Source organism: Melanotaenia boesemani, chromosome 14 (genome assembly GCF_017639745.1).
Source record: "Melanotaenia boesemani isolate fMelBoe1 chromosome 14, fMelBoe1.pri, whole genome shotgun sequence".
NCBI classification, from domain to species: Eukaryota; Metazoa; Chordata; class Actinopteri; order Atheriniformes; family Melanotaeniidae; genus Melanotaenia; species Melanotaenia boesemani.
The window spans coordinates 5,157,915-5,182,833 of record NC_055695.1 but is presented as its reverse complement, the minus strand read 5'-3'; the positions used below and the strand labels follow the sequence as shown (position 1 = coordinate 5,182,833).

Genomic DNA, 24,919 nt, shown 5'->3' with positions numbered 1-24,919 from the left:
GATAAAAAAAAAACAATAAATTAGCTGTAAATGACCACATAAGAGCTATATGAAATTTAAAATAGCACAAAGGATTAAAAAATTAAGACACAAATGGCAACTTACACTTGCTTGAAATCCAAATAGTAAAAGTATGTTTTTAAATGAGTCTTAAAAGCAACAAGAGAAGGAACCCATCTAACCTGCAGTGGGAGCGCAATCCAGATTTTAGGAGCTCAAACTGAAAAGACTCCTCTGTCTCCTTTAAGACACTTAGTTAGTGATATTGATGTTTGTTGCCTATCATGAATAAATGTTAGGAAGTTCAGCAAAGAATGGAGAACAGCTTTGTTTGTGTTCCAGATCCAAGATAAATTATCTCAACAGAAAAGTTCCTGCTGTTACTAAAAGTTTTGATAATCAGATATTTAACCCATTAAAACATCTGAGCTGCTTTAGATGTTGATTTCAGTAGCGTTGGTTATGTTGTTTTTCAGTCTGCAACAAACTTGACAAAACAGCAACAGTGAAGTCGTAGTTCATACTCCTGTCAGAGGAAAAATGACTTTATCATGGATGCATCCCAAATGTCACCTGGAGAGGCATCCGAATTCCTCCCTCCAGCACTTCATCTCCATCTAGACAAGCCCCGTATAAACCTGTTAATGGCCCTATGTTAACATAATCCAGGACAAAGTAAATGTAACCGACTCCTCATAAAGTGGAGCTCTGTGCTGCTTTTCAGCCAATAATGCCTGTCAGTGTCAGCATAATATTTTTATTACTACAGCATGTCTTGTGATGCTGACAGAAGGCTTTTACCATTAGATTTATGGCTCTGCATATTTCCTCTATATCCGAAAGTGTCACCATGTTGCCACCACAGGCTTCATGATCAGTAAAAGTCAAACAGGATATAAAAGAGGAAATAAGACTGATGTTTTGTTAGTTATGACAAACAGATGAACACTTGTGATCCAGATTAATATTTTTTAAAGAATGGGCTCTGTCTAAGGTGCTGAAACAATCATGTTGCCACATTCCATTAATCCATCCATTTTCTATACCTGATTTATCTTGTTTAGGGTCATTAAGGAGTTGAAGACTGTCCCTTATTAACCTAATACACATGGTTTTGGATCATGGGGAGGAAATCCACAGTCATGATATAGACATGTAAATTCCACACAGAAAGGCCTCAGCCAACATTCAAACCTTAATTTTTACTCTGGGGCAGGACACCTGACCATGCTGCATGTTTTTTTCTGATCTTTTTGGATACATATGGGAGCATCTGTTCTTCGACATGAGTTAAAAAGTCAGCGTCCAGCTCCCCAGAGATAACATTTGTGCAGAGGATGCAAATTAGATCAATGGTATTTAGCAAGGCAGGTTTATTTGTAAAGCACAATTTGTGTACAAGATGAGTTAAAGTGCTTTAAAACAAACATTAAAAGCATTACAGCAAAGTGCAAAAGAAACATGACAAATAGCAGAACTACAAATGCTTTTATTTTTCTCTTTAAGGAGTAACTAAAGGAAAATACAATGAAATTAGAATGTCGGGTACTTGGTTGGACACAATTTGCAAAGTCTTTCAGTTTTCTAAAAGTTGCTGCAGAACCTTCGGGTTATTTTTCGGGCTTCATTGTGGATTTTGTGTGTTAAAATCCACAGCTCACAAGCCTTGTGTGTTAAGGATCACCACGCTGTTGTACAAGACGTCCTCTTTTTCATCTTCAGCTATTTTACAGATGGTGTGATGGTTGCTTCCAGAAACTCATTGGATGTAATTTAATCCATTCTTCCCTCTAGCAGTTAAAGTTACCTCAGGCTACTGGCTGTAACATAAGCCTAAAGCATGATCAATTTACTACTTCAAGCTCAACTGTTAAAAAGGCCTTTTAGTGACATTCTGCTTTTTATTTGCAGTGATTCATCAAAAATTCAATTTTTACTTCAGGGATCAATTTCAGAAAATTACCATGGAAATTTTGTGAGGTTAGAGTAAGGGTTATCTTCCATTCACTCTTTCATGAAAGTTATATTTGTGCAGGTATTTTCCCAGTTTTCTGGAGAGCAGCAGTGCTTCTCCTACCATCCTACACCATTATAAGAGTTTCCTTTGTCTTCACAACCTCAACTTAACCTCAGTAAGTCCCACTAGCCATTTCTTCTGCTGTGATCTAATGTTATATAAACACACTATACTATAAATTCTTCCCATTTTCACACAACTGTTCAGATGACATAATGGTTGCTTGCTAATGGGGCAGGAGTTCAGAAGAAGTCAGATTATGCAGTTTTAGAGGAGAGTAGTCATGTGATGAGTTGTAAGTATGTGGAGAATTTCAGCTGATGAAAAGTTAATCAGTTACACAACTGCCGCTGAGTGTATGTCAAAAATGATGGTACTATACTACAAGACACAGAAATAATTTACATGTATTCATGTTTTACTGGTTATCTTATGAAACTGGACCCATTCAGCATCTTGTTGTTTTTATAAAATGACGACACAGCTATGTTATACCTTCAAATATCAAGACTAATATGTACAATTGTATAAGGCACACATAAACAAATGTTTTTGTGTGAGTTTTTTGTTAAATAAGCTGTAGCTGTTAATGTATGTGAGGATGATTAATGGGAGGGGGGGTTCTCAGGCTCATGTTGCTTTGATGAAATTAGCACACAAATGAATATGAGGGGGGTAGAGGAGAAACTAAGAGTTTAATATGAAGCGATTAGGATGGTAGAAACATAAAATAAAGACTCATTTGTTGAGTTTATCTTATAATTATTTTAAATATTAATCCATGTTTTGAGTATTTTATCATTTAAAAGATCTGCATTTGCTTTTTAGTGGTAACAGTTACTCTTCCAGGGGTTTACATACCATCTGTATTGACATTATAAACAATTTTATAAGGGGATATCACTATTGGTCAATTTATAAAAACAAAAAATCATTCACTTAATTGTTCTTGGCAACATTATTTGTACAAATAGAAATAACTATACATAGTTTTGGCCTGCATGACTGCACAGTAGAGTCATCAATGGAGTTTTAACTTCAAACAGACATAGACTTAAATCTGTTTTTATGAAGTATAGCTCCTTTAATATTAACATTGGTCAAACTGAAGATGGTTCTGCATCTTCAAAGCCATCCTCTTCATCAGAACTCTTCTGTTCCAACAGTAGTTGAGCTTAATAAAGATTTTTAGCGGCTGAATTTCTTTTTGGATACTGAATTCTAATGTTTCATCACTGCCTTTATTTGCTGCAATGCAATGTTTGAGCTGATTGTCTGCTCTGCACGTTTTTACAAATGAGTTTCTTTCTTACTTTCACAACATAATCTGTAAATTGCAGCTCAGATAAAGTTACATAAATGTATGATTATGTAAAATTGTTTTACATCGTATTCTTTTGATCATACACAAAAACTGGAATCTGTGTTTTCTACCAGGTTTTTTAATAGTTGGAGTACATTCTTCAAGAGCTGGGACTACCTAAGTTTTTAAAGTTTTAAAGTTCTGACTCTGGGAACAGAAAGTAGACCTGACCCTGACGAGCTGAGGGATCTGGTTGGTTCATAACGGAACCAGAAGATCCTGAATGTATTTTGGTCCTGAACCATTCAGGTCTTTGTAAACTAACAGCAGGATTTTGAAATCAGTTATTTGACAGCAAGCCAGTTTAAAGATCTGAGGACTGGAGTTATAGGATCTACTTTCTTGGTCTTAGTGAGGACTCAAGCAGCAGAGTTCTGGACTAACTGCAGCTGTCTGATGGACGTTTTAGGGAGACCTGTGAGGACAGCATTACAGTAGTCCAGACTACTAAAGATAAATGCAAGGACAAGTTTTTCTAAATACTGCTGAGTCATCAAGTTAGTTTTTCTGTTCTGAACTGTTAAATAGCCGGTAAACCATTTAGCCCTTCTGGATCTGTGGTTTAGGAAACTCCGATAGAGTTCTTGCATAAAGATCTAGAATCAACATTTCAGTCATTATCTCTATGGCTTCCTTTTTACTCTGCTGTCTTTCTCAGGCATGAGCACTCAGATCGAATGTGCTGTTTTCGCTTGCTGTCCTCTGGCTTCTCAACTGGTGTCCACTTTCAGACGTTTGCATAACTCATTACAAGCACAGAGCTGATAAATCCTGGTAGAGCTCATCCCACACATCAAAAGCACATTCCCAGTATACAGAGCAGGAGTGCAGAAAATCTCTGTGCTCTCACACTTTTCAAGTGATCAAATTCTCATGCACCAACCAGATTTCTGAAAAAGAACAAATGAAGTGATTTATCATCTGGGTCAAGGCTAAGCGGCTAAACAGTCACCTTTGATCTTCTCTCAGTAAAGCCTTGTCAACAGTGTGAAATTAAGTGAGACAAACAGAATAATTTTGGTTTTGGAATGAAAAGCAGCAGCACTTTGCAACAACACCAAGGTTTTCTAACTAATTTCCTATAAATTGTGTATATTTAAGTCATGTACCCTTCCACTCAAATCGCATGCTACACAATATTTTAACTAAGTATAATTTTACATATGAAATGCCCATCATTTATCAACTTAGTTATTTACTGTTCTTGAACCCTTTAATCCAATTATGAAAATCCAAACAGCTTTTTTGGGGCTAATTTATAGGTTCATTTAGAAAACCAGAAGACTGATCAAATCTAGACAAGATGATCCTGCAGTTACTACAAACTCTTTGGAAGACTGTCCAGATTTGACCCGTTTTTGTTTTTTGCTCGTTATTTATTCTATCGGCTCATGGTCTCGCCTTTGTACTGCTTGTGACCTGGAAATTGCTCAGAGAAAAATAGTTTCAAGGTTGTCTCAACTTATAATTTGCATCTGAAAAGAGAAGCATGTTGGTGGAGGTGTAAGTACAGCGGACTACATGTGAGGCAAAAAAAAGAAAAAAAAAAGTAAAAGTTGGCTTTATTCAAGTTATTTCTATTTTCTAAATTGTTGCTTTCACATTTTCACAAATGGAATAAAGATTTTATAAATTATGTCATTGCATTTTGTGAAATGCTGCACTTTTCTTCTCTGGACCAACTTCTCTTTGCCAGCTATGTTTCCGTCTAGGTTAGCTTTTCTTTTCACATAATTTCACTGATGCCCATGAATGCAAAAGAAAAAAATACATAAAACTGTTACGTGTGCAAACTTGAAGCTAAACTTGAAGCTAAACAAGATTTTTCTATTCAGTTGTTACTGGATTAATGGAACAATTCTCATTTTAAGTTGACTTTAAAGGTGCCGTTTAATAAAAGTGAAGTAGAAAGGGACAGTGAGATCAGAAGCAACACAGAAAAACATCCATGACATGGTCAACCTGCTATTGTTACTTTGTAGCTTTAGCTTAGTATAGAATAGAATAGAATAGAATAGAATAGAATAGAATAGAAATACTTTATTAATCCCTTCAGAGAGCCTTCAGGGAAATTTGGGTACCAGTAGCAATACAACACCAACAGTAAAGCAGGACAAGCACAAGACACAATATATACAGGTACAAAGCAAAATAGAGGCAAATAGAATGCAATAAATATAACAATAATAACAATAAGATAAGTTAATAAAACAATATAAACAAGCATTGCACACAGTAGAGGTGGTACAGATTCCCAGTTCACTATTGCACGTATAAGTTATTGCAACTGTTTGTATGGGTTATTGTGCATGTGTTGTATCAGGCGGACTGCACACCTCCCTCTCCCCCCTCCTTCTCCCCCTCCTGCCTAATGCAGAGTTGTACAGTTTGATGGCTCGGGGGACAAAGGAGTCTCTGAGCCGGTTGGTCCTACTCTTGGGGAGGAGCAGCCTGTTACTGGTCAGGCTTCTCTGTGTACTGGTGACAGTGTGCAGAGGGTGACTGGCATCATTCACAATAGCCAGTAGTTTTTTTAGTGTTCTCCTCTCTGCCACTGTCACCAGGGAGTCCAGCTTCATGCCAACCACAGAGCCCGCCCGCCTGCCTGATGAGTTTTTCCAGCCTGTTAGCACACCTTTTTGTCATGTTACCCCCCCAGCAGACAACAGTATAAAAAAGCGTACTAGCTACCACAGACTGATAGAACATCCACAGGAGTTTCCTGCAGATGTTAAAAGATCCCAGTCTTCGCAGGAAGTACAGACGGCTTTGGCCCTTCTTGTACAGGTGATCTGTACAGCATGTCCAGTCCAGCTTGTTATCCAGCCACAACCCGAGGTACCTGTAGTTGTCTACAATCTCCACCTTGTCGTCCCTGATGGTCACTGGACGTGGTTGTGGGCTGGACTTCCTGAAGTCAATAACCAGCTCCTTACTCTTTGAGGTGTTAAGCTGGAGATGGTTCATCTGACTCCAGGTGACAAAGTCACTGACCAGACTCCTGTACTCATCCTCTCCATCATCCCTGATACACCCCACGATGGCTGTGTCATCTGCAAACTTCTGGATGTGACACAGCTCTGAGTTAGTAAGTACCTTAGTAGCATCCACGGAGGCTTCCTAGCTTGTTTTAGCTACTTTAATTACAAGTTAGAAAGCTAATTATTATCATCACTGAAAAAGGATCAAGCAAAGCAGTCTAAACTTAGTGTTGAATAGTTTTACGTATCTAACTGCATGATATGAAGTTGATAATGGCAGCTGTAGCAGCTGTTAAAATTGTCAAATACATCAACAAAATGCCAAAAGTGACAATCCAACGTATAGTTATGGAAATTTACAGCTATGATTAGCATTACTGAGCAGGATTTTGGACCAGTTGATTCTGTTAGAAAGTCATATGGAATATACTTTATTATTGACAAAAATGTTCTTACCCTTAGCAAAAAGTAGATTATTTAAGTGTACTACAAGTATAATTATTTTATACTAAAATTGAGACAGTTTATTGAAAGTTTACTTTTTATATACTATATATTATATACTCAAGAATAGTATAGTGAAAAGTACTTAGCTTACACTGAAAAGTATAAAGAAAAGTCTGAGACTAAGTACATTAATAGTACAATTTATACTTTCATATTTAAGCTTATATTTGTAATTAAGTACACTTTTTACATCTTCCTGCCACAAAGTACTAATACTTAGTATATCTTGATCCAAATACAGAATAAGGTCAAGCCATTGACTCGTGCTAATATTTAATTTAGCAGAATAAAAATGTTTTTCACTACAAACGTTTGCTTTGAGGTATTACCCCTGTTTTAAACTACATGTTCAACATCATACAGAGCTGGAGTTTAAAAGTTTAGTGTAAATAGTATGTGTGCTCAAAGACATTACCTTTATGTTCCTAAAAGTTTAGTTTTAGTAATTCTAAGTTCATAAAAATATACTAAAAATATACTTTAATAAACTAAAATGTACACTTGAAGTAATTACCCAACACACTAGTAGTATATAGAGAAGTGTACTTGTATACTTGGAACTGTACTTTTGTAAACTTATAATTTCCTTATAAAGTATACTTTAAGTAAACTTTTATAAACTTAAAATGTTCCAATTTAGTCCGAAGAAGTATTAGGTTAGTATACTTTCTAGTACACTACAAGTACATGGTCCATAGTATACTTGCCATACACTCAAGTAAACTTGATGAAATAAGCTTAAAGTACTTTTTGCTAAGGATAGACATCCTTTTTGCAGACAGGCTGCAGCGTTATTGTGCAGATGCATATCTTAATCATATATATATATATATATGTGGTTGTATTTATCTTTTTAAGTAGGAAAAAACTTCACAAGTATACAGTCCCTGACAAAAGTCTTGTCGCTTATCCATTTTGTAGAAACAAAAGCTTATAACCTGACTTTAAATTCATCGATTGGTTTTAGAAATGTCTCATATGAAAGCTAAAACCCTCCCAAATTATGCTCAATATACTAAAATAAATTTGCTTCACTGAAGAAAGATTGATCATTTAATGAACACAGAAAGGTCAGATTTTGGCAAGACAAAAGTCTTGTCGCCTACAGAAAATTGAACAAATAATTTACTTCAAATACAAAAATATGTTGCATAACATCAGTGAATTAAGTAGTAGTGCTGTGAGATAGATATTCAGTATCTTGTATGACTTCCATGAGCTTGAAGGACTGCATCCATGCGGTTCGACAATGATTCATACAATTTGTTGATGAAGTCATCAGGAATAGCAAAAAAAGCAGTCTTACATGCCTCCCATAGTTCATCAAGATTCTTTGGTTTTGCCTTCCATGCTTCCTCTTTCATTCTACCCCAGACATGCTCAATGATGTTCATGTCTGGTGACTGGGCTGGCCAGTCCTGGAGCACCTTGATCTTCTTCGCCTTGAGGAACTTTGATGTAGAGATAGAAGTATGTGATGGAGCACCATCCTGCTGCAAAATTTGACCCCGTTTATGGTTGGGAATGTAAGAGGTAGCTAATACTTCTTGATATTTTAGGCTATTGATATTGCCTTCCACCCTGCAAATGTCTCGCACACCCCCATACTGGATGTAACCCCAGACCATGATTTTTCCGCCACCAAACTTAACTGTTTTCTGGGTGAATCTTGGATCCATGCGGGCTCCAGTAGGTCTCCTGCAATATTTGCGGCGGCTGTGATGTAATTCAACCGAGGATTCATCTGAGAAATCCACCTTCTGCCACTTTTCCAGTGTCCATCCTTTTAGCAGGCTGTGGGCCTTGGCAAATGCCACACGGTTTTTTAATTGCCTTTTGTTTAGAGCTGGTTTCTGTGCACTGATTCGACCATGGAGGCCATTTCGAGACAGGATTCTACAAACTGTTCTGGTTGACACAGGAACTTGAGGTGACCAGGCCTGGTGGAGCTCTGCTGCAGTGGAAAAGGGGCTGGCCTTGGATTTTCGAAGCAACAAACGGTCCTCCCGAGCAGTTGTCTTGCGGGGTCTGCCGGACCTGGGCTTGTCAAAAACATCTCCAGTCTTTTCATATCTTTTTCTTATTCTTTGTACTTGACGCTGAGACACATTGAAGGTGTCAGCCACCTCAGCAGTGGATCTGGTCTTCAGCCTCTTGATAATTAACGCTTTGGTCTCAGGGTGGATCTTAGGCATGTTGTCAGAGGTCAAGTTGCAGTTGATGTGAAGGTCTGGTGTGCTGGGGTTCTTTTTATACACACCCACTAAGTGATTGATCAGTAACTGATCACAGGTGAGGCTGTAATCTAGGATTGGGTGCATCATATGACAAGGCGACAAGACTTTTGTCTTGCCAAAATCTGACCTTTCTGTGTTCATTAAATGATCAATCTTTCTTCAGTGAAGCAAATTTATTTTAGTATATTGAGCATAATTTGGGAGGGTTTTAGCTTTCATATGAGACATTTCTAAAACCAATCGATGAATTTAAAGTCAGGTTATAAGCTTTTGTTTCTACAAAATGGATAAGCGACAAGACTTTTGTCAGGGACTGTACTGAGCAGTTGTTATGGTTGATCGGATAACACCTTAAAAAAAAAAAAGACAACATGATGCTGTGGCTGTCAGTCAATTTTATATTTGACTGCACGTGTGTTTATAATCTGTCACCATGTACAGCAGATCTTACAGAGCACTGTACTACATGTGATTATGTATGTGCACGGGGGTCGGGTTCAAAGTAACCAGAGAGCTGCCGGGTGAAAAAAAACTCAGTTGTTTCTTTATTTACTGGTTACTTATCAGCTGTGAGTTTATGGTCATCTGCTGCCACCCAGTGGTAGAACGGTAGAAGTGCATCTTACAAGATGTGGATGTGAAATGATAATGCGACTATTCTAGACAGCACTACTTAGGTCGGATTTCATTCTTACAAATGATTAGATTCATTTTAGAGAAAACGCTACTCCCTGTTTTTATTTTAAAGTATTTTACTTTATTTAGCTTTATTCCATGTTATTCCAGTTAATTAGCATATGAGTGTATATATGGACTGAAATACATTATATGCTGTAATACATTATGCTAAATCTAAAAAAAAAGAAAAATAGATAATGTATATGTACTAACTTATTTAAAAACCAAACCATTGCATTGACAAAACAGAAAAGTATTCAGAAAAGAGACAAAAAGAGTAAAACTAACTTTATTTTCCTGAATCTCTGACAAAGTATTATTCCTCTATTCTTTTATCAGGTGATACATATATTTAATAATGTTGAGTTTTTGTGTAGTTGTGCTTGCACTTAAATTTTTTTTAACTCCAACATTCTTACTTAAACCCAGTTTTAGATGCTATTGTGACATAAATCTGAGTTCTACAAGGCTAAAATAATCCTGGTCTAGATCAGAGTGAAAGCATAGAAGGAATGCTTGGTGGTCATTTATCTCTTTGCATCTTGTCAGGTCCAGTTGTCATCTCTTTGCATAATACTGACAGTGAGATAATGAGGAATGTCGGTTTTGTATCATCTATTTTAAAGTCTGCGCACATTCGTGTTGCTTATGTAACATTTTTACAGGTGGAGGCCTGTAAACCTCCACACAGCGAACACACTCACACTTTGCTGATGTCATCCAGCACCTTTTTCTACCATGAAAAGATTTTTGTATGAATGTTATAATAACAGCTGAACTGTGAAAGGATTGACTGTCATCAACCGGCGCTGACACAAGTAGGTGTGTCAGACAGAGAAATAGCAGGTGGAGCTGCAGAGATAATGTGCAGCCCTCTTTCCATCCACTCACCAGAAATGTATTTATGAACATCAGTGGGAAAAGCACACAAACATTACTGAATATGTCCTTAACTTTACAAAGCTTCCCACTGAGAGCATAATTTTTTTAAAGTAATTTTTCCCAAAAATATCTATCCTATGAGAAAATCTATAGAAACAGAGGGAGTCATAATGATGGTACCGTAAATCCTGCAGTATGTGGGCAGGGATGCCTTTTGGGAGGGAAGCCCTAGAAGAGTCTGGACCAGGACCTAAAACACACCTAGAGCTGTCATAAAGTTATCAGTGGGCCAAATGACACACAGCTCTCCATCTTTCCAACTTAAAGATTCCTAGATGAAAATAGCTTATTATCTTTTAAAGTTTATGAAAGATTGATCCTTTACTATTTTACAAAGTTGAAATATGTTGTGTCAAAAGCCTGGCTAGTTTATAAATAAACAAGCACTGTAAATCTAAAAATACACTAGATTAAATGTCTACTGTGCCTTCATTTCAGCTTCCCTTGGCCAAGCTACAGTAGTTCTAAATCTGGATCAATTGACCACAACAGCGGTCATTGCCATGAGGCACAGGATGCATGTGACCCAGTCCATAAATCTGGCTCTGGACTAAAGCTTGTAATGTCCATGCTATTCAGTCTGATGCACTGGAGTGATAACTGATGACTGGAAATCCTGCGTACGGGCAGTACAATAAGCATTATGTATTGTCTGTGTTTTCCTGTTGAGTAATTCTATATGGGAAAATGAGAGTGGCTTGGCTGCGTCAGTATCATTCCCAAAAGGCGTTCCTCTACCACGTTGCCTCTCATCTTACCATGTAACCTTTTGTGATGGGGGATTGCCTGACAGGGTACAGTTAAACCTCCCACTGCAATCAACACCAGACCCATCAACCACCACTCTGCTCCTGTCCTGATTGCTTTTTGTTGTTTATATTTTAGGGTAAATTTTTGTGTGTGTGTGTGTGTTCTACTGTATCACTAGTTATTTTACAGGTCTCAAAATAAGAAAACAACAGGGAAAAGTAAGTAAAGAAACCTGCTGCAAAAGGTTTTTTCCTCTTATAGCAGCTACCAAGCTCAGAAAATGAACTTTTTTGATGTCCATTAAGCAGAAAAAGGACATTGGAACACTGCAAAGTGGTTATCTCAGATTAGGAAAAGGATGACAGGATCAGACGAGGTAAGGCTAAGACATTGAAGAAGGATTCTTGCTTCAAGGATTGCTACCTAGCGCAAACACTAGTTTGACTACAAAAGTCTTTCATGAGGATTCAGCTGATACTGGATTGTGGCACACTGTTGTACTCTGGAAATATGAGCTGCATGGGAAAATTATCAGAAGGAACTTTCCTTTCATCATCATCACAACATTCAGCATAATGTCCTGTATGTTCAGAGAAAGTAGAGTACTAATCAAACACTCTTTCACTGAGTCAATGAAGTACCAGTAAATTATGCATGTTAACAACACAACATCTGGAAAAAAGCTGAAACCACTGTAAATAAACAAAAGAGGCTGAAAGTTGGCCACAGCCCTCATCCTCCCTCTGTGTGAAATGAGAACCCTCTGAGCTTTCAAACAAACATTTGTTTGATAGGCGCTAGAGGACAGCTTAGAGATGAGTAATGTCTTAAAAGGACCAAACGTTGAAGTAGTTACCTGTAGTGCAGTCATGGCTGTATCTGAGGCCGACTGGATCCTCGCAGATGAAAACATGTTTATGTCTGGAAGAATTTTGGCCATTGATGGCCACTGTTCATCCACAACTGAACTTGGCATTTGAAGTCATTTTTATGCCGCTCTTTACCACTACATGTTAGTTATTCTTACACCCTGAATCTTTAAAGTTTTTGTAGCCACTGGTTCATATATGTCCCCAAAAGCCAGAAAGATGTATTAGTGGTCACTGGTCTACCAAAAAGTGTTGAAAATGTGTAATAATTCTACTTCAGATGTATTTGTTATTACATTAATTAACTTTGCTTGTGAGAACTGGTGATGGGGCATGAATCAGCACTGTTGCTATAGTCACCTGTAGTTTATCCTACCTCTGTGGATAAAGATAGTTGTGTTTGAAGGGAAGTCTGCTGCACTTCAGTTGTAGATAAATCATCTGTTAGAATAAAAAACAAACAAAAAAAACCTCTTTAACAAGTTTTGAAGTTGCATATTGTTGATTTCTGCTAACTAAAGTAAAACCTCAAAGCAAACCCTTCCACATTTACTGCACTTGCTCCGTGTCCTCCCTCTTTCTCACCTTGCTTGGTAAATAGACACTGGGAAAAACAAGTGTTAACCGTGACAGCTGTACAGGGGACAGTGCGAGAGACAGGGTATAGGTCAGGTTTTTCCAGTGCTGACAGATTGGTGCCAGTATATAGGCGCCAGTGCGTTGTCACCCTGCCTACTTCAGATAGCACTGTACTGAGATGTGGAAAAGTTTGAGGTCAATGTGCAGATTTAGGCACGTCTTAATTGTTGCATCCGTACATGTGTATGAACTTGTTTGGATGGGTGTGTTGCACCTGGGTCAGCTCATCCCTTTTTAAATTCTTTGCAACACATGTGCAGTTAATTTCCTGTCCCATAATCCCTTTCTCCTCGATGTACACAATCCTCAGGTGTCAGAAGGATCACCCGCTTCCTGTTTTATTTAGTTGTTTTGCCATCCCTCATACTGTATCAATGTTCAGTCCATATCAGAAGGCTTGCATGGATGTTTCCAAAATGATAGACTCCAAATAAAATCTAAAATACTTAAACTTTCCACATCCCAAAACCTTTGAAAGTCCTCTTATCCTCTTAAAAGTTATATTTTAACTCATGAATAAAAGATTTACCTTGTAAGTGAAGTTTTCACTAAAACAAATGGAGTTACTTGGAGCTTAAATGATTAGATACAGATAATTGCTTTTTTCAAATTAGCTAATGTATTTTTAGTAAACGTTTAAACTTAAACATAACTAAAACGTGTAGTATAGAGTTTGGAATATTCAGCATTAAGGCTGAGTTGGTAATGATAAACCCACAATTCATGAAGCCTCATTTTAAAAAGTGTTGGTGGTCTCAAGTTAGAAATCTCAGTGGATGCGTCATCTGAATGTTGCTGACGCATCTGCTGAGAGAAAACTATTAGTTCTGACAGGAAGTTGCTGAAGTTCAAACATGTTGCTAGTGTAAAGTTTTTCCACTTTACACACCTAATGTCCTCCTGCTCTAATTATACCAAAACTATATACTTCCACAGTTTAAATACGGTTAATGTTTCACAAACACATCCTCTACTAACACACCTGTTAAATGATAGCTTGACTTCTTTATGATCTGGCTCTGAGATCTTCTTTTCTTTCTTTATTGCCTGGACATTTTATTTGTTTGTTTTGCTTTTTATGGCATCATATTTCAGTCCCAGATTCTTGGGATTCTGACACCCGTCTGAAGAGCTTTTTAAGTGTCTCAAATGTCACATAGCAACCCTCCCTAGCATCCCTCTCCTAAACCCTCATCAATCCCCTCTGCACACCCGAGCCCTCAGCTCTTATCACTGGCCACTCATCCCCTGACGTCTACGGGGGGCTGCACTTTAATTTGGAGAAGAGCCATTTGCTATTCATATAACTCAACTCTGTCGCACTGCATTTGGAGGAGAGATTTATGTCCTCCCTCCACTTCTTTTCCTCTGCTTCTTTCTTTGGTTAATATGGATGTTCTTGTAGTTTTAGTCAGGGATTTATAGATTTGATCAGGCCTGTTACATCTTTGCTGTTTTTGAGCAGGTAAACTGTAGTTAGCCATGAACTCCAGCCTTGTCAACTCTTTGGCCAAAGTATATGATCCAAATCCTCTTCATGGTCAGAAGCTGACTGGAAGGAAGCTCTCTCTCAGTGGATCAGAGAAGTATCCAGCTTCATCTTCTCTATCATCTTCTTCCTCCCCCTGTGATGCTTCCCTGCGCTGTATGGAAAGCAGAATGGACTCCCTAAGCTCACAGATGGAGCACTTACTCAACATGCAGCAGATTGTCCTGACCCGGCTGGATGGTCTTTCCCAGGATGTGAGGAGCATGGGTCGGGATCTGGCCTCTATGCATGAGGAAGACCATGGCAGAAGACGCGGGTCAGGGATAGAGGTGGTTTATAAGGAGCTGCGTGGTGCCATGGAGTGGGCCAGCGAGCGTATAGATAGTCAGGGACGCAGGTTGGAAGGGGTGGAGAAGCTGGTGGAAGGCACTCAGCAGGTGATCAGCTTCATTGGGGAGGTGGTGAAGAGCTCCAGGCTGGTGGAGCTTTTATTCAAACAGCCTGGAAAGAAACCCAACAGGAAGGTGAGATGCTTAAACAATGTCGCAAGGTGTTCTGCAAAATGAGGCTCAAAATAATAGCCACATCAAATGCCTTCCTATTAAGTTGTCCAGCTTCTTAGTTCTTAAGTTGTACTGAGCAAGACGGCATAGTAAGAGGTCTTCTTGCATTGTGATCATGGTGGTAAATATAAACAGCTACTAAAAAGTTGCAAATGGCAACCACTTGGCTGAATGTGTATATGTGATCTTGAGTTTATGCAGTGACATTTTTAACGGCTCGCTCTAAAAAGTAATTAGGTCCTGTGTGTCTTTAAATGGCTCTTATGTCATTATATCAAAACTTGGTTTCATTCCTCTTTGTCCTGACATGCCTCCTATTTTATCTGTCCTCGATTCTGCTGTACCTGAACAAATAATGTTAAGTAGTTTTCCTCTTGGCAGATATAATTTGTATCATAGGTGTAAATGATTGGAGTCAGACTTGTTATCGCACCCAAACACTTGTGTCTTTATCTGCAGTGGGCTGGACTGCAGCTGGACTGATTCAGTGCAGTACTTTTGTCTGGCCTGTTCTGAGTAGGTTATATAAATGCAGTGTTGGACTAGATGATGGTGTCCTTGTACAGAACTCCTTGTAGTCCTTAAAACTATTCAAGAATGTTCAGACTTCCTCATAGGTTTTACTGCCCTGCCTTGTCAGAATATATGTTTATGTGTGTGTGCAACTGATCTGGCAAGCGATCCAGGCCGATCCAGGCCGATCCAGGCCATTTAAGATGGTTCAGTAAACAGATTTATGACGCCGTATGGCTTCTGTCAAGCACGTTAAAGATGTGGGGATCATCTGAACCTCTTTATCATTGGGCTGCATTGAGCAATACATGCGTGCATTATGTTGCTGTTGATGATATGTGACCTTTCCTCTTCCAGAAGAGGCATTTGCTGAGTAGAACATTGCACTTGAGTTACAAGTGCAGCCACAGCAACAGAAACAAACAATCTGGCTTTCCATATCACTATTGCACAGATAGAAATATCTACATAAATAACAGTTTGTTGGTTTTGCAGTCCTGGTTATGCAATGACTGAAGTTTATTCCCTTGCTGCAAATTTGTGAAAGAAATTATATGAAATATTATTTATATCTGATTCATGCTTTTCTTTTTAAAGCAAAGCTTATAAATACACCATATGTCTAATGCATGTCTAATCTATTTTCATATCCAGGCAAAAGATGACAAAGAAAAAGCCAAACAGAATCTGAAGGGTGTGAAGACTCAGAAGAAAAGGAAACCTTTGGACTCATCAGGTAAAGTTCAACAGGAAATTATACATACTCACTAAGATTATGCAGAGTTTGGCACAGAAAACAAATGAACAGTATAGTCAGGTCAGTTTAGGATTTTGTTTAAAGAAACAATAAGATGGTTAGGGCAAAATTCTGGACTTGGTAAATAATTTGTTAAGTGACTCACTGTTTAATCAGCCTTGTGAGGAGTTTGGCTTGTTTAGAGTCTATAGAAAGGTTTGGTGATGCAAGTTTTAAAGTGTTTTTGGATACACTTCAAACCTTCTTTCAGCAACTGGCAGGTATGGTCCCAAAAGTGAGGTGCCAATCACTATGCAAGGAAAAAGAAAACATTTTGAGGATCACAGTTATTATAGTAAGAAGAACAAAAACTTTCCACGAGAACTCTGTGCAGGATTGTCAGAAACCTGCACAAATATGAGAAATAATCAGATAAAAAATATTTTCAGTTGTCATGAGCTTGTACTGGAATTTAATTTTAGTTTTGGAAATTTAGAGGCATCTAAGCAATATCATTGCAAACATAATAATTCTGAGTTGGATCTGATCTGGGCCAAATTGATTGTGTCGTGGTGAATCGGATCAGTCTCAAGGTCATTGACTATTAGAATGCATCCATATGCTGCCAGTTTGTGATATGAATATAACTTCCTGATAAACCTCATGTTTCTATCTTTGTTTTCCTAATTCAGACACCTCCTTCCTGAATGAGCCGTTGCTCCAGGAGGAAGTGGAGAAGCTTAACAGGCAGAACACTGAGCATTCCCATGTAAATACAGAGTCTGATGTTCAGAGAGGGGAAGATGCAGGAACTAGAGGAAAACGACAGGAGCTGTCAAAGCTGATCCTGGATGGGCCACGTTCTCCTGCAATTCAGTCAGAGGAGAGGCAGAAGGAAGCCAAGGGAAGGGAGGATGAAGAAGATGAGGGGGATATCTTTGATGACACAGAGCCAGAGGAAGACGAGCATGAGGCAGAAGATGTTGTCACAGAAGAGAGTGGAAAAGTAGATGACACAAATAAAAGGCATAAAGGAAAGACAGAAGAGTCTACAGAAACAGAGAAAATTGAAGTTGTCATTTCAGAGATGTGCAAGACCACTCTGCCTCCACAGGAAAGGTATTCTTAACCATCTATTCGTTTTGTCACTGTGTATCCTAATTCCTTTTTTACTACTTTATGTTATAGAAGGAAGGGGGGGGGGGGGGGAATGACATGATAGCTGCTTCATGCTTTTTTTCTAAACCTGTAAAGCTCTGAGGAGGCTGGTGATGTGGCAACTTGCAGCAAACGTCGCGTCACAGAGGAAGAACTCACAAAAGACGACCTGAAAAAAAGCAGAGTGGAAGACAGTAGAGCGGAGAATACTGATGGACAGGTGGGGGAAGGCCCAAATCCTGAAGAGGCAAAGACAGAAGCTGAAGTGGACGCAGAGTCAGAAGCAAAAGAATTTATCATTGGTGAGATCCAGTTTATTGCGCATGAATGTGTGAGAGGCGATCAAAGCATGCTGTGCATACAGGAATGAAGTAATGTATCTTTTGTAGACATAAGGTGTGTAAATGTATGATGTGGTTTCAAATTATGGTGTTGGTCTTCCTCTTCCGTGTCAGATCATGTGTGACTGCTGCTCTACATAGACTCAAACTGTCACGTTAGTTCATGACATTTGACTTTTTCATTCCTAAGGTTTTAAAGCAGATTCAGTGTCATAACACCAAGCATGTTCAAGCGTCACTGACATGTCAGTGAGCGCAGCTGGTGGAGCAGATAATGACTCACTGGCATGCTGCTATTTTCATCCACTTTGTTTCTGGGCAGCGAAGCATTTCTTCTTTTTTGTTGTCCTTATTTTTTGTGTGTTGTCTTTTTTATATTCCAGACTCAACGCCACCACCATTGGCACCTTTTGACCACCGCATTGTGACTCCCAAACCCCATCAGATAGCCAACTATTACACTATCAACAGGGATGAAGTCCTAGGAGGGTGAGCACAAGCTACTAAACTCTCATTAACCTGCAGGTACAGATGTAACTGTCAGATACAGCCACAGACACTCAAATGCTTCAGCCTCTTCTAATTACAGAAGATCTCACACACTCTGAAAGGTTAGCTAATAGTTATTTTGCATTGCCTCCTAAAGAGCAAAAGATTTTGATCTTTGGGTGAATCACTTGCAAAATAGCATGCCTTTCTAATCTAATGGAGCAGTGCTAAAACCTGAGATTACTCCCCTGCACGCCAGTGCATTTCTCAAATTGCAAAGTTAATGACACATAATCTATCCCTGATTTCTAAGTGGCTTTAAATGACTTTATTATGATGTATTTGTGTGAGTAAGAGCTGGATTTTTCCACTCATAACTGATTGTTTTCATTTAGTTTTGACCTATAAAACAATTTAAAATACTCAAAATAGCCTTAATATATATTGATAGAATTTTTAAACAACAAACACCCAACCGAATCAAAAACTTGTTATGTAGTCAATTTAATTTCCTGAACACGTCTCTTCTAGTCTGTATCCAACCAAACCAAACTCTTCATGTCTTTGCTTTCTTTCATCAGGGGGCGTTTTGGACAAGTCCATAAGTGCATAGAGAACTCTTCTGGACTGACCCTCGCTGCCAAGATCATCAAAGCCAGGAGCCAGAAAGAGAAGGTGAGGTGATGATCAGCCTGTGAGAGTCGAATATGAGATAGAATACATGTGCAGTAATTTCACTGGGATGTCAGTTTGCCCAAACTGTCGAATGAATAGTCACTTACATGACTGCTAAGTACCATGAAGGATGATATTTCAAAAATAGACACAGTTTAAAAGGCCAGAGGATGTGGAGGGGAAAATTGGTCAGGCTCAGTGTGTTTTTGTTTCTATTGTTTATCAAAAAGTGAGAAAAGTGAGGTTAAACATCTGAACATAGCTGTGGGAGCACAAGAAAAATTTCTAAAATCCTCATCCGAAAACCTCCAACTTTTCTCACATTCCTGCTGATTATCCGTAAGTAAACAGTCAGAGCTGTTTCAAGCTGCACTGCAGGTTGCTGCGTGATTCAGCATTTCCTGAATGAATATAGGAGGAAGTATGTTTTTCCACCCTGATGACACGTTGGAAGAAGTATACCAACATGTCTAACAGGTTCCTTTGTCAATGTGACCAGTTTTAATTCTTGTTTTGCAGGATTTCAAACTGAATAACTGGCACCAATGCTAAAGGAATTCAGGATTCAGGAAAATACTTTCAGTAAACAGTTTGAAGTTTTCCAAAAACCCTCAGGCTTCAGAAGGCTTTTTAAATTAAGCTTTAGATTCAAAGAGTTAAATAAGTAAACTTAACCAGCCAAGAGTTTTTGTAGATGTTCATAGTGATGGTCATAAATTTATTGACACCCAAGCATCTGCATTTCATGATTTCAAAGGCAAACATACAAGTTATATGATTTTGAAGCCTTGATTTAATTGTGATTTGACAGTTATTTGAGCCTATATTGTAATCTGACATTTTTTGCTGCATTTTTACACCTTCTGGAGTAAAACTGCACCATGTGACATCAGAATATGGTGAAAAAAGTCTACACACATCACTAGTACAGATAAAGAAGTGGTGATTAAATAATATTCTCAGAAACCATATCTGTTGGCTTTAAACCTGAACTTCTAAATCTATGTTTCAGGAGGTAGTAAGGAATGAGGTCCAGGTGATGAACCAGCTGAGCCACGCCAACCTCATTCAGCTGTACGCTGCCTTTGAATCACGCAATGACATCATCCTGGTCATGGAATAGTAAGTCCATTGAAGGGCGTCTGCATGTGTGGTGTTACAACCCGTACCTGGCTGTAATCATGTGTGTTTGTGTTGTAGTGTTGAAGGAGGGGAGCTGTTTGACCGCATCATCGATGAGAACTACAACCTGACGGAGCTGGACACGGTGCTGTTCATACGCCAGATCTGTGAGGGACTGCAGTACATGCATAAAATGTACATCCTGCATCTTGACCTCAAGGTAAACTTGAGATCTTTTACTTTTATGCTGATGATAAGTACCGTTTTGTCATGTTCTTATTAAGATTTACTTTGGTGTTTGGTTTTACTTCCAGCTCATTTAGTTATAAATGTTTACTGCAGCCTCTTGTTGGGCTGAGGTAGATAGAGTGCCTCAACCCCCTGATAAAGCCTTCAATGGACAGGAACTGTTTAAGAGCATCTATAAGAGTCAATATGCTTTGTTTGTTTTCATCTCTCTCTCTTGACTGTTGCTGTCCCAGAAGCAAGCTGTCATATGAAAACCAGAATTTCTTTCATTTTTCAGCCGGAGAACATTCTTTGTGTCAGCAGAGCTACTAATAAGATCAAAATCATTGACTTTGGCCTGGCAAGGAGGTAACATTTGTATTCATCTTTTCGCTTTTTAACATCTTGGGACCCTGCTTGTGTTTTTTATGACTAAGGTGTTGTGTCTGTGACAGATATAAACCCAGGGAGAAGCTGAGGGTCAACTTTGGAACACCTGAGTTTTTAGCTCCTGAAGTAATCAATTATGAGTTTGTTTCATTTCCCACGGACATGTGGAGTCTTGGAGTCATCACATACATGCTGTGAGTTCAGGATGCTCATTCCCACACAAATGTAAAAAAAAAAGAAGATGACCCATCTTGTCCCTGACCTCTGTCTCCGTCTTTGTTCAGGCTCAGCGGCTTGTCTCCGTTTCTGGGCGATGATGACAACGAGACACTGAACAACATCCTGGCCTGTCAGTGGAGCTTTGAGGAGGAGGAGTTCACAGACACCTCTGATGAGGCCAAAGACTTTATCACACGTCTGCTGGTGAAGAGCAAAAGCTGGAGGATGAGTGCGACAGAGAGCCTGAAACATCCCTGGCTGTCAGACCGGAGTTTGCACTATCGACTAAATCAGAAGGTAGAAATGTCTTCCAGCACTGTCAATCTGGAGTCTTCTAGGGTTAAACTGCTTCAGTGTTGCAGCACTTTGGCTTGAAATGCTTTAGTTTAGCTCTTTCTTTTTAAGCCCTGTCCACTGTGATTTATCTGCCCCTTTGGAAAAAAAAACACGTTTGAGTCCAGGCTAATTCTTCTTTATTAAAAATGTGTGAAACTAGGTGAGATGTGTCAGACAAGGTGGACCAGAATCAATATGTTTCAGGCAGTTTAGGACCAGTCTCATCTGTGAAAGAGAACAATTAAAGTTTATAACTTTGCAGACCTTTTATGCTTAGATCCCTTCTCGTTACATTTCTATGGTGGCCTAGAAGGCAAACTATTTTTTTTTCCAACATTCTTATCCTAAAGCCCATCACATACTGCCTTTTTGTAAAGAGATCTTTGCATAATTTTTCAATGCACCAAAACCTTTTACCTTTTACTCTACATTTGCTTATCATCAGATATCCTCCTGCAACTACAGATTTTTACTTCATATTCTGTCCATATTTTGTTATGTTGACTTTCTTTGTTCTACCACTGTGTTTTTGTTACACAGTTAAAGGACCTAGTTAAAGTCAAGGGAAAAAGAGACTCAGTGTTCCTATTCATAACAAAATTAGTTTACAGAGTTCAGGAAATTCTGTAAGTCCAAAAAAAGATTCAACAGGCGTCTGATCAAGTGTCATTATGAGACCACCTAGGAGTAAACACAGGTCGGTTTTTCACTGTCTTGAAAAGGAGAGCAAAGCAGCTGATATTCACCTGGTTACCAGCTGCAACTTTATCAAAATCAGCTTTGTCAATGAATCCAGCACTTCCAGCTTCATTGCTTCTTTCATTTGTGTATGTAAGAAATCGGTTTAGAGACAACACATTTTGAGACTATTTTAATTCCAAATGGTGTTATTACAAAGTTTCTGTGAATCCTCTTGTTGCAGAAAAACAAGTGTCACTCCACACATGCTCCGCCCACAAAGAGCTAAACAGGTAAGATTATTCTCGCTTTAAGCTAGCATGTTTGTAAGCTTTTCTTTTAAATTAATTTCAAAGCTGTTTATCACTGACAAAAGTTTGACCTATGAGCCATACTTTTATAACAATTCTTCTTTTTTCCCCCCTCTTAGAAACACAGAAAGCCCACCAGCGTACCTTTTGATAATGTAGGGCCATGCAGCCCAGCATTGGACCAATACTGCTGTACCTGTACAGCCACTGGATTACTACTCTGCCTCACATCCTCACCTTCACATGGATGCACATCATTTGGATCTGACTTGGAAAAACTTTGTGGAAAACTGACCATTTTCAGCTTTTTTTTTTTTTCATCATTGAGGTGCATATAATCTAAACAGTAAGGACTCTTTAGCTCTGTGATGTCTAAATACTGTAGCTGCCAAAGTATTACCTGCATTTTGTGCCACTTTTACAACATTTACCACTGCAAAAACTGAAGATCAGCTTTTTAACATCAGACAAACGCTGTCACGTCATCCTGTGTTTTTTTTTTTTTTTTTTTTGTTGTTTTTTTTGTTTTGCATGCTTTGCACTTTTCTGTTTTTGGCCTCTTTCTCAAAAATTCAGCAATGCTTTAGAGAACATAGACTGACTGCAGTTGTTTAAATTATATATTTATGTGAAAACATGTTTTTCTATTTAAGTTGCAAGTCTTATACAAAATGTAATTTATCTCAAAACAAAAGGAAAAATCACGCCCCATTAATTTATTTTGTATATAATGAAGCATTACTTATTACCAATGAAACATGAAAATGTATTCGTGCCACCATTTTTAGTTCATTTCCACTAAAGACTATGCCTTCTGCACACATTCATGCCACCTGCTCTTCTTGCTTTGGCAGTTTGGAGTAGCCCTCTCACCTTCCATGAAGGCATAACGAACAACACATACTACCTATAAATGATTCATGTTTATGACTGACATTTATTCGCTGGTTGAACACCAGACTGTACTTGAACTGCGAAGCTTTTAATCAAGATGTGATGTTTCTTTCAGGGGAGCTCAAGAGCATTTCACATACTGTAGTTACGCACATAAATGCACAGTTAAGCTTTGATGGAGAGCCAACGGCAGAGTGGAGACACCCGTCATTGATTTATTGTCTCATTCTATCAGAGTGATGGGAAGTTTGGTGAATATTTGATACTCAGTTGTTGGCTGATCCATTTCAAAATTGAAAGCTTTGTGATTTGAATACTTGTTTGTTGAATTTATAATACCTTTTTAAAGTTTTCTTGTGAAATGATGAGTTAAAAATATCTGTAGAATATGAAGAAGTTAATAAATGATGCACATTGGAAAAAAATGAATAGTGGGTGTGATTTCCCATTGATTGGTTGAATGTTTCAGACCTGACAGTCACTGCTTCTTTGAGTATCCTATGCAAATGTGGTTTTTCTCTGTTCCTGTAGCAACTAAAAAGTAACTTCTGACTAAAACTTGAACGCATTTGACTGATGATTTGATTGGACTCATACAGAGTTTTGCTTGAATCATTACCAGTGTTTGTTTATTGAATCATGCAACTTTTGCAGCCCAGCAGTGAAGGCTTTATTACATTTTTCACTTTGTCATCTGGTGGGAATCCAACATCTCTAGGACATCTGAGCTCCAACAACATTCCCCTCAGAGTCATTCACCTGCAATAACAAACACCTCTCTGTGAGAGAAAAGAACCTAATCCATATTCTGGGTCAAAACAAAAGATTATAAAGAAGGATGGGGACGTTTTGCTCATCACAGCAAGCAGCAGTTTGTGAGCTAACTAAATGAAAAACTGCATTTTTACATTCAAATTAATAAAAAATTAATAAATAAAAAAACACACCTCCACTGCTTACCTACTAAGGGAACTGTTCTATTCATCCTTGAAAAAAATACAGTTAACCTCCAACAAAAACAGATTTGAACAGCATATTGTTCCATCATCTCAATAAAATGTCAAAGTTTTGCTTGTATCAGTTCAAGCAGTGCAAGAGAATACACAGAGTAAATATACTGTATGTTGCCACAAGAGAGAGAGATAGATAGAATACAATATATATAAATCTCCTACACAAGTAAACTTCTTGCATCCACAAGAGCCCCTTCGAATCTTTGCAATTCCGCCATTAAGGATCATTTTGTTATCGAGCAACAGTTTGTTGTACAGTTGCAGTGAAACAAGGAATCAATGAGCAATAGATCCAAAGATAACCTCTACAGTTGTTAAAAAAAGAGTTAATTTTGCATTTGTTCGTCATCCATTTGGTATTTGTGACCAGATAGGATCAAACCGAACTCCTCAAAGATAGAATTCAGCTGAGACTGTTTTTTTTACCATGACCTGATCTTTTTATTGTTTAAAGATTTGGTCCAGCTGATAAACGTCCAGATGAGGCGATACGATGCTCTTCCTCCTCCTGAACAGCTGGGTGCTCTGTGAAAGTAACTGTCTCATCTGGTTTTCTCTCCATGTTTCCACATGGGTAAAAGGATTAATCCTTCTGCACAGCAGAGTGAAATACTTCACGACTCACGGTGAGACACCTGCCTCCCAAACAAATGAGGAGATGAGCAGCCTGGAGCTGTAACAGAGCTATGTTGTTCCATCTACACACCGCTGTGCTTCTCAGGACCCCAGGCACTGACTTTTTCCCTCTTAATATGGTAAAGTTTACCTAAGACTGGAATGA

General features: G+C 38.4%; 1 protein-coding gene across 1 annotated transcript; it reads left to right on the top strand.

Moving 5' to 3' along the window:
- The first annotated feature begins 14,346 nt into the window (after window positions 1-14,346).
- Window positions 14,347-23,579, top strand: mylk4b (myosin light chain kinase family, member 4b). Its single transcript, XM_042005237.1, has 13 exons — window positions 14,347-14,996; window positions 16,203-16,284; window positions 16,977-17,403; window positions 17,539-17,744; window positions 18,167-18,272; window positions 18,854-18,947; window positions 19,960-20,069; window positions 20,148-20,289; window positions 20,596-20,666; window positions 20,753-20,881; window positions 20,972-21,203; window positions 22,165-22,213; window positions 22,351-23,579. Exons 1-12 carry the CDS (start codon window positions 14,466-14,468, stop codon window positions 22,207-22,209), a joined length of 2,175 nt encoding a protein of 724 aa, XP_041861171.1. The 5' UTR covers window positions 14,347-14,465; the 3' UTR covers window positions 22,210-22,213; window positions 22,351-23,579.
- Window positions 23,580-24,919: the final 1,340 nt, after the last annotated feature.

What these genes read in the sequence shown, in the direction of transcription:
- mylk4b (XM_042005237.1), top strand. Translation starts at nt 14,466, where the DNA reads ATGAACTCCAGCCTTGTCAACTCTTTGGCCAAAGTATATGATCCAAAT. An exon ending in CCAGGAGCCAGAAAGAGAAG is followed by an intron (nt 18,948 to 19,959) that starts GTGAGGTGATGA and finishes TCTATGTTTCAG; the next exon opens with GAGGTAGTAAGGAATGAGGT. An exon ending in ACTATCGACTAAATCAGAAG is followed by an intron (nt 21,204 to 22,164) that starts GTAGAAATGTCT and finishes CTCTTGTTGCAG; the next exon opens with AAAAACAAGTGTCACTCCAC.